The 13,439-nt window shown below is 41.2% G+C and overlaps 1 protein-coding gene and 1 pseudogene across 1 annotated transcript; one reads left to right on the forward strand and one right to left on the reverse strand.

Annotated features, from left to right (window-relative positions):
- The first annotated feature begins 319 nt into the window (after nucleotides 1–319).
- On the forward strand, nucleotides 320–7,700 carry LOC101765279 (annotated as a pseudogene).
- A 1,872-nt stretch (nucleotides 7,701–9,572) lies between these two features.
- Nucleotides 9,573–12,169, reverse strand: LOC101757293 (protein RICE FLOWERING LOCUS T 1). Its single transcript, XM_004965529.2, has 4 exons — nucleotides 11,895–12,169; nucleotides 11,470–11,531; nucleotides 11,331–11,371; nucleotides 9,573–10,080 (listed from the first exon to the last, which is right to left on the reverse strand). Exons 1-4 carry the CDS (start codon nucleotides 12,084–12,086, stop codon nucleotides 9,854–9,856), a joined length of 522 nt encoding a protein of 173 aa, XP_004965586.1. The 5' UTR covers nucleotides 12,087–12,169; the 3' UTR covers nucleotides 9,573–9,853.
- Between the last annotated feature and the right edge of the window lie 1,270 nt (nucleotides 12,170–13,439).

The following is a 13,439-nucleotide window of genomic DNA, read 5'->3' on the forward strand; positions in this document are numbered from 1 at the left end:
TCCTTTGTCTTGATGGCGATTAAGGACAATTTGAGTGGCCTACCGATCTCAGAGCAACCCTAGGCTCACCATCTCCGACGGGGTCCCTCTCGAGGTGGTGGACGTAGGCTTTTGCGGCGCCCCTGTGTCAGACTGGCCTAACCGGCCTGCCTGATCGGTCTGACCGGCCAAGAGCAGGAGCTCCAACAAGGTGATCACTTGATTCGCGCGCGAGCTAGCGCATTCGTATGTTGGCCGGAAAAGGTGCCAACACATTTTGGCAACTCCGCTGGGGAAGACAGATCTAGTTTCTACAACCGTTTGGGAAAACCTCAGCAAGATGGGATCTAATACGGAGATCGACAAGAACAACATCATCGAGGCTTCCGTGGAGGATCTCAGTGAGGAGGAGCGGCGAAACATCGCGATGCTCCAAGAATACATCAAGATGCAATATCTTATGGGTGTCAAGAAAGATCGCAAGGGCAAGGCAACGAGAGTGCAGGACTTCGAGATGCCCGCGATCAAGATGAAAGACAGCATGATCAAGGAAGTGCGCAATGTAAGCAAATCATCCCCCGATTCCTCTATGCATGATTGGCTCGAGTCATTTGCTAAATCTCAGAATGAGCTCTTTGCTGTTTTACATGCGCGTATGGATGCATATGAGAAGGGTAAATCGACTGAGATTGCCGATTCGACTCTCTCTCGATTAGATTCACATGGGGTAGTGCACGCAAGTTTGTTGGCAAATTTAGGGGCTCCTATTGGAAATCCTACATATGGCATGCCGGCTGACTTCTTTTAGGGACAAATGCCGCCTCCCAGCCAACCAACAAAGCCGATCACGGCTGAGGCGGTTCGACCGGTTGGGGCTACCGGTCAAACCGGTTAGGCCAGTCAGGCCGGCCAGCTGACTGCTGTTCCTAAAACACCAATACCGCTCACTGTTATACCTAGTTCGGTTGCTCCTAACCGTACTGATGATGTTGGATCTTTTGTACCATCGTCCCATGCGATCGCATACAAGTCACCTCCTATTCCTAATACTAGTGTGTCCTCCAAAGGCATACCGAACGACGTGTATGATGATCTCTATCACATTCAGAGTGGTAACATACCTCACGTGAATGAAGTAAATACGGCGGCTACAATGCAGAAAACATAGTACGTGGGACGAAAATCTCAAGTTCAGGGAAGAGTTGCTTAAAACCATAAAAAGTAAACTTGGGATCAATGTTGGCAATTCTAAGCTGTATCAAAAACCTTATGCTGCTAGTTTTGATTATGTTCCTCTTCCTCCTGGTTTGCGTGTGCCTAATTTTGTCAAATTCAATGGGGAGGATAATTGTACTACGTGGGAACATATCAGCCAATATCTTGCTCAGATGGGTGAAGCTAGTACCTATAATGCTTGAAAAGTTCGATTGTTTTCTTTATCTTTGACGGGTATGGCTTTTGCTTGGTTTTCTTTGTTGGCTCCTGGTTCTATTGATTCTTAGGATCATTTCGAACAAAAGTTTCATGATCATTTCTTTAATGGGAGTCTTCAATTAAAATTGACAGATTTGACATCGGTTAGACAAAATAGGATGAATCTGTTTCTGATTACATGACACGATTCACGAAAACTAAAAACCGTTGTTTCAATTTGTCGCTTTCTGAATCAGATTTGGCCGATCTAGCCTTTAAGGGTTTAAGACCATCTATCAGAGATAGGTTGGAAGGCCAAGATTTTATTAATGTTGCAATTGTGCATGTGAGAGCTATGGCACAGGAGGCTAGATTAGCTAAAGAAAGGGATAGCTTTAAATATTGTCATTCAAATATGCATGCTATTGAATATGTTATGATAGTTCGAGCGACGTTGATAATGAAGTTTATGCTACTAAATTTGTTTGGACTTCTAAAGCTAAATCTTATTCTTGTACATCCCTTAAGCTTGCCCATAAGAGTTGGCAAGAAGAAGTGAAATCTACTTTCGATGCTTCCAAGTGTGATCGTATTTTTGATGAATTGTTTAAACTTGGACATCTGAAAATATCTCATACTATGCCTCCACTTGAAGAGAAAGCCTATTGCAAGTTTCATAATACTTTTTCCCATGTGACTAATGATTGCAATGTGTTTCGTCAGTAGGTTCAATCGGCTATAAATGAAGGCCATTTTTGACATTTCATGAAATGCAAGTGGACAAGACACTATTTCCTGTCAACACAATGGACATACAACAGCCCAAGGTACTAGTTCGGCCGCATCAAGCCGAAGCTACTAAAGGCAAGAATGTGGTGATCAGGGAAGAGAAGCCTGATTTGAGGAAAAAAGAGTTGACAAGGGAAGTGGTGTATGAAAGGACTCCAGATGGCAGAGAGTCATTCAAGATTACTGTAAAATCCTCTAGACACGGAGGGGCAAGCGACGTACACATCATCAGGTCAAAAACCACTGGAGTCTGCTGGCCAGACCGAACTGGTCAGCCCTAGGAACGTCCCCGAATGCTGAAACCGAAGCGTCCAGAAATTGGGACTTGGAAGCTCAACATGGCAAAAGATCAGGGGAGCAGCCCCAGGGAAAAAGTCACCTTTGATATGCTTCTGGATAAATATTCTAAGCAAAAGGCTGTTACAAGTGATTGGTCGGTAAAAAAGAGAATGAGGTCACCTACTCATCAAAGGAGACAAGGTTCACCGCCGAGAGCGATTACAAGACAAAGAAGTGACCAAGTGCAACCAAGGCAGTACCCCTCCACATCTTGGGCTCCTCCAACATCAAAACCTCCGTGTCCAGTGTGGGATGATAATGGGGGTAATGTGGGTACCTTACCAGTCCGTGCAGCAACCGTCTTTCCATCCTGGATGGGGAGAATCAAGGAAGTCGGCTTTGGATAGGATCTGACGCCCCATGTAAGGCCGTTGGGCAACCCGCTCATTTGGTCAGGGTGTATAGACCCGACCGGTCAGACCGGTCTACTCCAACCAGTTAGATCGGTCTGTTCAGGCACCTAGGACGTCTCCTCCAAAGCAAGTGTATCATCCTGAACAGAGAGAGGAGGATGTTTAGAAGATGGAAATAGGCTTAGGGAAAGGTAGAGAGAAAGCTATTATCCACATTGGGTCTATGGAAGTTCCCGTTGAAGCTATTGCAGGATGACCGATTGGCACAAGCAATCTGGTCATGTCATATGTTTAGAAGGTTCCCACTGCTAATGATCATGAGGCTAGCAGTAGTGGGTCGAGCTCCAAGTACTTCTTGCCAAGTTGGTGTCCTCCCGGGTTGACTCGCGCACAGAGGAGGAAGTTGCAGAGGCTGAGGCTGCAGGAAAAGTGGGAACAGGAGCTAGAAAAATAGAGGGATGAGGCATTCAACAGATACAGACCAATGGCACCTCAGAAGAAGGAGTGGAGAGTTAAGGCTGATGCCCCAGCTCCACTGGTCAGACCAGCCAAGGAACCAATCAGACCGGTTGAGGCGTCTGTGCCAGCACCCGAGCCGGTCAGACCGGTCGAGGAACTGGTCAAACCGGTTGAGCCAGAGTTGCCGCCCGTTTTTGCTTCTTCTATCCCTATGGCTCATGGAAATGAGTTGGCATTAGTTCGTGAATCAGAGGACGATGAACAGCTTATTGATTACAGTACTTCGCCTGAGAGCATGAACTTGGATATAAATGTGATTCATATGTTGATGGATGGTTATGTGATCTTGAAAGATGATTTGGCTCACCTTGACTTTGGGCCTAAGGAAGTTGTGTTCTAGAATCCTAAAGCTATTGAAAGTTATTTGAAAGCACTATATATGAAAGGACGTATCAATGGGAAGCTAGTTTCTTGGATGTTGGTTGATGGAGGGGCATTTGTCAACTTAATGCCCTATTCCTTGTTCAAAAAATTGGGAGGTTCAGATGAGGAGTTGATCAAGACCAATATGACTGTCAGCAGTGTGGGAGGAGGCGAGCCTATGGGAGCTAAAGGCGTTGTCTCTATGGAGCTTACCGTTGGGAGCAAGACGTTAGCTAGCGCTTTCTTTGTCGTAGAGACCCAAGGTAATTTTAGTTTAATTTTGGGTCGTGATTGGATTCATGCAAATCAATGTGTCCCATCTACCTTGCATCAATTCTTAATCCAATGGATCAGCGACGAAGTGGAGATTGTGCATGGTGATACGTCGGCTTGTGTTGCTGTGGCCGATAGTTCCACCATAGGTGTGCATGATAATGTCAAGTGCTTATCTGGTGTAGATCTTTCTAATTGCGAGTACATTAGTTGCACAAAGGATGGTTTTATTGCTGCTGTATTAAAGCCGGTTGAGGATTGGCTAACTTACCACATATGATGCAATGGATGTAAATCTAAAATGGTTGCAGCAGAGGCTATAACACTATCGGGCGCAGAAGAATGATATGTGTGAGGCCATTGAGGACCTTGATGATACGAGTAAATTAGGACAAGGGTTCACGTTGGATGATCCTTTAGAGGAAGTAGATATTGGTGATCGTACTGTACCAAGACCGACGTTTGTAAACAAGAATCTTGAGCCTGTTTTCAAGGCCGATTTAATAAAGTTATTAAAAGATTATGTCAACTGTTTTGCATGGAATTACACTGAAATATCTAGTTTAAGCCGCGAGCTAGTCGAGCATCAGCTGCCCATTAAGCCTGGTTTTAGGCATCAAAACAACCTACTAGGCACTTTAGTCCTATTATTTATGACTGAGTGAAAGAAGAAATCAATCGGTTGCTTGATGCTAAGTTTATTAGGCCTTGTCGATATGCTGATTGGGTTTCTAATATTGTGCCTGTTGAGAAGAAGGGCACGGGTAAGCTCCAAGTATGCATTGATTTTAGAGATCTTAATAGAGCTTCACCAAAAGATGAATATCCTATGCCTATAGCTGATGTACTTATTAATACTGCATTTGGACATAGAATGATTATCTTTCTTGATGGTAATGCTAGGTATAATTAGATCTTTATGACTGAAATTTTGTGTGTTCACGATTTGTTGGTTTGTTTGAGTGGATCGTTGACTTTTGGTTTGAAGAATGCGGGTGCTACTTATCAAAGGGCTATGAATTTGATTTTTCATGATTTGCTTGGAGTAGTGCTGGAAGTATATACATTATGGTAAAATCGGTCAGGCCAGGATCCCATTTGGCTGATTTAAGGCTTGCATTTGAGAAGATGCGTCGATATGGTTTAAAGATGAATCCACTCAAATGTGCTTTTGGTGTATCGGCTGGAAAGTTCTTGGGCTTTGTAGTGCATGAAAAAGGTGTTGAGATTGATCCTAAAAAGATTGAATCTATTAGAAAACTACAAGCTCCTACTTGCAGAAGAGAGTTGCAAAAGTTTTTGGGCAAGATGAATTATTTGAGAAGATTTATTTGCAACCTGTCCGGGAAGGTGAATGCGTTTACTCCTTTACTTCGGTTGAAGAATGAAGCTGATTTTACGTGGAGGGCAAAACAGCAAGAAGCATTTGAGGAAATCAAGAATTACTTGTCTTCACCGCCTGTTCTTCAAGCGCCAAAGCATGGTGTTCCTTTTAAACTATATGTGGCAGCCGAAGAGGGCATTATTGGGGCTGTTTTGACTCAAGAGACCAAGGGGAAGGAGCATATTGTTACTTATGTGATTAGAAGATCGTTGGATGCTGAAACAAGGTACACTTTTATTGAGAAGTTGTGCTTATCATTATATCATGCTTGTACCAAGTTGAGGCATTATTTCTGATCAAATACTTGCATAGTGGCTTGTCAAACCGACATAATTAAATACATGTTGCAAAAATCTATTTTGAAAGGTAGAATCGGCAAATGGGCTTATGCTCTGATTGAATAAGATCTGGTTTGTGAACCGTTGAAATCAATGAAGGGTCAAATTGTAGCCGATTTTATTGTTGAGCATAGAATTAATGAGTAACTTGATTTAAATGTCGGTTATATCGCTATTACCCCTTGGAGATTGCACTTTGATGGATCGGTTTGCAAGAGCAGTTGCGGTGTTGGTGTGGTACTTATTTCACCAAACGGGGCTGTTTTTGAGTTTCTTAGCCAATTGGATCACAAGTGTACTAATAATCAAACTGAATACGAGGCTTTGTTATTTGGTTTGGAGATTTTACAAGAGATGGGGGTAAAACATGCTGAAGCTTATGGAGATTTCTTATTGGTGGTACAGCAAGTATCCAAGGTATGCCAATGTTTGGATGGATTCCTAAATGTTTATCTCGATAAATGTCTAGATATCATATCTTGCATGGATGAATTTACTAATTATCATGTACCAAGGGAAGAGAATCCAAGAGCTAATGCTCTGGCACAACAAGCGTCTGGCTATAACATTTAGAAAAGAAACTTTCACAAAAGAAGGCCAATGCTTTGCAAGGCCAAGTGTTATATCCTAGAGAAACCGGTCCAACCGGCCTCCGAAACCGGTCTGACAACCCATCTAGCCGGTCTAACCGGTCTATCTGGTGAAGATCCCACTTTGGCCATGGATCATCCCGAACTTGCTAAGGACAAAGTGGATGACTGGAGAACGCCTCTGATTAATTATTTACAGAATCCTAAGTGTTCAATTGATAGAAAAGTCCGATGGTGGGCACTCAAGTTCACTTTGGTGGATGATGAGTTGTATCGTCGGACGATTGATGGGTTACTTTTAAAATGCTTGGATTCTGATCAGGCCAAATTGGCTATGGCAGAGGTGCATGAAGGAGTTTGTGGTACGCATCAATCGCCTCGTGTGATGAAATGGCTCCTTAAGCGAGCTTGCTTTTATTGGCCTAGTATGATAGCCGATTGTTTTCGTTACTACAAAGGTTGTGAAGAGTGTCAGAAGTTCGGGGATGTTCAGTTGGTGCCTGCTTCATTGATGCATTCAATTATCAAATCGTGGCCATTTAGAGGATGGGGATTGGGTTTTGTTGGCAAGATTTATCCTTCTTTGTCGAAGGGATATTGTTTTGTGATTGTGGCTACTGATTACTTTAGCAAGCGGACTGAAGCAATTCCCCTTAAAAATATGACACATCGAGAGGTGATTGAGTTTATTAAGGAGCATATTATACACATATTTGATATTCCACAAACTTTGACTACAGATCAGGGGACTTCGTTCATGTCTACAGAAGTGCGTGAATTTGTGAAATCTTATGGTATTAAATTGCTCAATTCATCTCCTTATTATGCTCAAGCCAATGGTCAAGCCGAGTCTAGCAACAAGATCTTAACTAAGCTCATCAAGAACAAGATAGAAGACAATCCTAAAAGGTGGCATGAGGTATTATCTGAAGCTTTATGGGCTCATTGTATTTCTAGGCATGGAACAACTAAAGTTAATCCTTTTGAGCTTGTCTATGGTCAAGAAGCCATTTTACCCGTTGAGGTAAATCTGGGTGCATATAGGTTCGCTAAGCGAAATGATCTTGATTTTGATACCTAGTATGCGTTAATGATAGATAATATTGATGAAGTGACTGACAAGCGGATGGAGGCTTTGGTTAGGATTGAAAGGGATAAAATTCAAGTGGCTAAAGCATATAACAAGAAGGTTAAGGCCAAGGCATTTTAGGTAGGAGATCTGGTGTGGAAGACAATTCTGCCTATAGGGGCCAATAGCAACAAATTTGGGAAATGGTCTCCAAGTTGGGAAGGGCCATATAAGATTACAAGTGTGCTTCGTGGAAACTTCTATATGGTAGATACATTGTGTGGATTTTAGCTATCTAGAGCTCTGAACGGGAGGTACTTGAAAAGGTATCATCCGAGTGTTTGGCAAAACGTTTGAAGCAATATGGCCAATATTTAGAAATATCACCCTTAGGACAAATGGCTGGCGGAATTCATCGTCCTTAGACCTAATCTATTTCTTGGTACGCAAGCTTTACCAAGAAATAGGTGGGCATGTGTTGATGCCCAAAAGTGGCAGCAAGCCGATCAGGCTGAGACCGGCCGGTCAGACTAGTTCCTTCAGGTGGTCTGACTGGTTTGGGTTTCTGTAGCCAATCTGGCACGTACCCGCCTGTCTGACCGGTGGCCCCAACCGGTTAGACCGGTCACCCCGAGTCTGAGACAAAATTAGGAGTCCTGGTCGAATTGGAGTTAAAGCGGGATTTCCTTGCGGGAAAAGACTTCCCACCCTATAAATATAGAGGGCCCTGGACGATTGAGGGCTATCACCCAATCGAAAACACATCTATTTACTTTTATCTCCAAACTCTAACTTTTCCAACCCCCTTACTTTCCTCCTTCGTCTCGACAGCGATTGATGATGTTCTGAGTGGCCTGCTGATCTCAGAGCAACCCTAGGCTCACCATCTCCGATGGGATCCCTCCCGAGGTGGTGGACGTAGGCTTTCATGGCGCCCCTGTGTTAGACCGGCCTGATCAGCCTGCCTGACTGGTCTGACCAGCTAGGAGCAGGAGCTCCGATGAGGTGATCACTTGATTCGCGCGCAAGCTAGCGCGTTCGTGTGTTGGTCGGAAAAGGCGCCAACACATGCATTGAGATGTGTGAACCTCAAGGCCAGTTCTTGTAGTTTAGAAATGGCTCACAGAACGCTCATTGTTTCCCTGTATCAAAATGTCATATTGATATATAGTTTTGAACTTCCGATATTGAAAATAGATGTTCGTTGCAGGAACCGTTTGTGAACATACTGAAATGCATGCATTTTCAGTGTGCAGAATTGTTGGTTACTTGAGTAATCAAGCATGCATGAATTGTGGAGCCAGATGTATTGTGGGGGTACCTGTTATATTGCTATTCATGCTTCAGATTTATTGGCTTGAGTACATGTGGCCCCCTGCTTTTATGTTTTTATCCATTTTGGTCTGTTCATCAGGTGTTTTGCTTGATAGTTTTTGAAATAATGTTATTTCATTCAAGTTTTGTATGCCCGTAGCAGTGCACGGGCCAATGCCTAGTTTTGATGAAATATTCAATTGTTTTGTAGAGTTTTGTAGCATCAAACAACATCATGAAAAAAAACAAGAGTGCATATAAGTTGAAAATAATTTAAAGTATGACATTCTCAGGGATCAGCAATGCAAATTTATTAGAACATTACTGGAGAATAATGTCCAGGTGCTCCTAGTTATATTTTTCTAACAAGGTGCAACAAAATCTCAGTTGTAACCCAACTAAATGTTACAGAGTCCTTCTTTTCCATAGTTATTAATCTAAATTGTTGTCCTTCACTCAGCCAACCACATTTGGTTCTTACTATTACTCGAAAAATGAATGTCTCTCTGACTATGTTATTGCCCGACATTCAGCTCATTTTAATCTTTAATAAAAAAAAGTAAAGAATGCCACTTTTCCCAGTGACAAATTGGCAAAAGAGCTCATTTGCTTTTAGATGATGTGCCCCATAAACATATATATAGATGCATCTAGAAGTCATGTTCTATTACAATTTTTTACAAAAAACACTAACACAACATGATAGTCATATGTAGATAATTCATAACTCTTTTCATGCTATGAAGCTTATATAGCTCATTTCTTTATGGTTTTGTGTTCAATAGAAACCAAAGGAACAGAATTCTGACAGTTTAACATCCAAAGCTGACTTTCATAAACTCACACTAATTTTTTAAGTTCAAAATCAAAAGAGAGCCATATATATGTTTATTACCAAGGTGTGACAAGAATGCCACATCAGTACACTCAGTACTAACCTCTTTTGTCAAGCATACATCATATACCCTCATGGAGGCACACTTATTAATAGCCTACATGCACAATAAATACATCTTATTTCTAGCTTTTGTGCCAGATGTATGACAATAATGCGGCTATATGTAGGTAAGCACGCATATGTAACTAGTAGGCTCAAGGTTGCCTTGAACTTGAACATGAGGGGTGAATGCTCAGGTGAACCTTCTCCCACCTGTGCCCGTTTGTCGCTGACAATTGAAGTACATTGCAGCCACAGGCTTGCCGAGGTTGAAACGGCGTGCAAAATTGCGCAAGTTGAAGTTTTGACGCACTTGCGGTGCAAACACGGTGCCCCGCCCCAATTGTTGGTACAACACCAAGACGATGCGGTGGATTCCCATGGTGGGGCTTGGGCTCTCATATGTTATAATCTCTCGGCCTGCCATTTAAACCAAAAGAATGGTAAGAAACATATTCTTTGTGGTGATTTTCCCCCCTTCTAATTTTACTTATTTTTATTTTTATATAACATTAATCTATGCTAAGATACTAGAATAATAAATGACTATTCCATTTTTAGATTCAATCAGGCAAACCACACGTGTCAGATTCCCATTTAACCTTAACTACTGTTGTATAAGGGCAATAGAAAGATAAGTTGCCTGTGAATATCGAATTTTTTTGCTTTGGATATAATATCATAACTTAATATATTTATTTTTAATGGATTAATAATGAATATATATAATTTCCTTGAAACAAGTCTTCTTCTAAGGAAGAATTGAATTTCAAAACTAAACTTGGAATATCTGGGAAATTGGAGAAGTCCTCAATATGCAACATAAAGATGAATACGCAAACACATAACATTCTAAAATATTTGTATTTGTCCCCAAGCAGCGGCTTATATTTTTTCTTGCATACCAAGGTAAGTACATGTATGTTACTATATTTTCATTAAAAAAGGATATTTTTTTTTGCAAAGGTCTCTACTATACTTATGTCATGTTTCAGACAAATGCAACATCAAAATAAAGAAAATACCATTGTAGCATTTGTATGAATGTTAAAATTGTCTAACAAAAAGCTGCAGGTGAATCTGTAATACTAAAACAAAGAATAAGTCCGCTATAAGTTATCATATGAAATAGCAAATTCCTTTGCAATATTTTTATTTAATTGATACAACATTATATAATAATATATGATTGAAGTATGTATAACAAATTTTACACCGCATATGTTCAAGTATACCCTAGCCTACAAGGTTTCACTTCGTTTCATAACATTTTTCAGTATAAATCATCCAGTTGCAAACATAAGGTTAAAGCCAAGAAGTAAAGGTTTAAGGATCAAATTTGAACTGAAAAGTAAGAAAACATAAATAGTGCATTGCATTACATTATTAAAAACAATGAAGAAAGTGTGCATTGGAACATTTGTATTAAAATTCTAAGGGACACTACTAGCAATATATATAAGTATTACTATATATGAACCTATGGGGAAAATAGTATGTATACACTTGTATAGCTTTGTCTACTCTATTTATTCACAATGAAAAGGGACACTACTAGCTATATAAGTTCCGGGGGTAAAATTCTCCGGGGCCGAGGTCGGGGAGGATTAATATTGAATTCAGTTGTTGCAATTATGTTTTGCATTGCGTGAAACTACGAATGTGCTCACCAAAGCTATCATCTGTTGATGCTGGGATGTCAGTCACCATCCTATCAAAAATTAAAAGGTAGTGAGATTAGTCGATCAGTGTTACTGAAGAACTGTACATACAGTTGATTGAATAGTAAGTGAAACAACTATAACTTACCAATGCAAGTATTCCCGCAGGGTCGGGTTGCTGGGATTAGGAGCATCAGGATCCACCATAACCTAATATATTTACATTAACACAAGCACATGGTCAACATGTTAGGGAATTAAAAATAAACCTGAGTATTTTTTGGGGTGGGCTGAGAAATCCTGCTTTTTTTTTGTTAGTGTCTCGCTCACACTGTAAATACTACATATATTAGCAAGAGCCAATCAATATCAGTCCTAACCGAACTGGGCACCAGGAGACTATTTTAGCCTTCACAGGGAGCTAATCCATCAATTCAAACTTTGGCAGGAGTTTGGAAAGTTGCTCCTTAGCATCATTTGGTGTAAACCCTGGATTAAGAATAAATGTAGTCGACACCTTGGCCATATATATGGCCACCACCAATGGACTCGATCTGCGAAGTGATGGCTTACTAGGGTATAGGCCACTCGAAAATCATCACCTCCAATCTCAACTCTAGGTTTCGCCGACAACGCCGACGCCCGAAACTCCATCCCATCAAACACAGGTCTGCCATCATACATGACAGTTAAAGGCACCGAGCTAGTAAACGGGTCTAATACATCCCCGATTATATTTCCCCTCGTCAAGGAGTCGTTTGCCATGCTATATTTGAATATGAAAGTGTATGGTGGTGGTGGTGGTGGTGGTGGTAGTAGCTGACACCTATTAAAGCTATCAGGCCTTCCAATGGCTTGAGCAAATCACAAGGTCTTTGGGCTATTTATAGTGTCCTAGAAGATGCTCGATTATTGGCTGCGCACACATGTGGTTCTCGTTTTCAATTACAGCTTCAGCACATTCTTATGTGCCCACTTTTCAAACGATGCTCTTCTACTTGTTTGACAGGATTTCAATCTTTTTTCATTGGCTTTACTAAGCATCACGGACGACGATGGTGGGAATCAACATATCTATGTCATATTATCTTAGTCACATGCAATCATATCTACAGAATCCTTTTGCCATCAAATTCCATAGAGAGCATGGAGAAGGCCTTCTCTCTGACTTTACTTAGAATCTTCTAGTGTTTTGCACGTTGCTCCTTGTCTTCTGCGAGGTGGGAGGGGGATACACTGTAACAGCTGCTCTCGTGTCGATCGATTAGCTGCTTTGCCTTGATATACCAAAGGAATTATTGATTGTTCGTTCATTCATCCTTGATGTCGACCGGGAGTTTCTTTCAAAAAGAAATAAAATACAAAGCACATAGTCAAGACTTCTTGTTGTATGAAAAAAGTATGCTGCTTGCTGATAAACCGTACAAATGTAGCAAAAATATATTTTTATGTGTGATCCAACATCCTAATAAAACCCGGTTACCGTAGAGAATAAATTCCACAGGGTATGTGCACATGAGCACATCTGTGTAAGTAGTGCACATGTATATCTGCCCATTTGTGGCTCGAATACTTTCTTACACCCTACGAATAATTCTCTTACAGTCTTATCTGTATAAAGAATCGCTGAAAACATGTATCAAGCAAGCAGAATTTAAGGTGGTAGGGGGTGTCTATATTAGTGCATTGTGTAAGGTTTTTTGTAACCCTATTAAGTCTTTCGGCAAGTTGACATTCGCTTGAATATGTACTTTCAGGTCATGCTGACTATGGTGTGTGAATAATCCTCTAAAATACAGTGAAACTACTTACATGGAGATTCTACCCCAAGAAAACTCGACTAGAGGGAAAGCCGCCCCTCTGATTTTGTCCTTAAAGAGATCCTACCCAAAAAGAACTCGACTAGAGGGAAAGACGCCCCTCTGATTTTGTCCTTAAAAGAAGGAGGTACCAAGATTCGAGCCCGGACCACCAACAGGGGTTTCATCGACCACTAGAGTTCAATGCTCTAATTGTTACGCCACGAGATTCTTTGGTAGGGTTTATGGAGAAATTCTTTGGTAGGGTTTATGGAGAGTGTATTTACGTGTGAGACGCTAGGACATAAAAGATTTATGT

Source organism: Setaria italica, chromosome IV (assembly GCF_000263155.2).
Source record: "Setaria italica strain Yugu1 chromosome IV, Setaria_italica_v2.0, whole genome shotgun sequence".
NCBI lineage: Eukaryota > Viridiplantae > Streptophyta > Magnoliopsida > Poales > Poaceae > Setaria > Setaria italica.

Coding starts and splice junctions, on each gene's coding strand:
- LOC101757293 (XM_004965529.2), bottom strand. CDS start 12,086: ATGGCAAACGACTCCTTGACGAGGGGAAATATAATCGGGGATGTATTA. Junction 11,532..11,894: donor TTCGAGTGGCCTATACCCTA/GTAAGCCATCAC, acceptor TAAATATATTAG/GTTATGGTGGATCCTGATGC. Junction 11,372..11,469: donor CTGCGGGAATACTTGCATTG/GTAAGTTATAGT, acceptor AATTTTTGATAG/GATGGTGACTGACATCCCAG.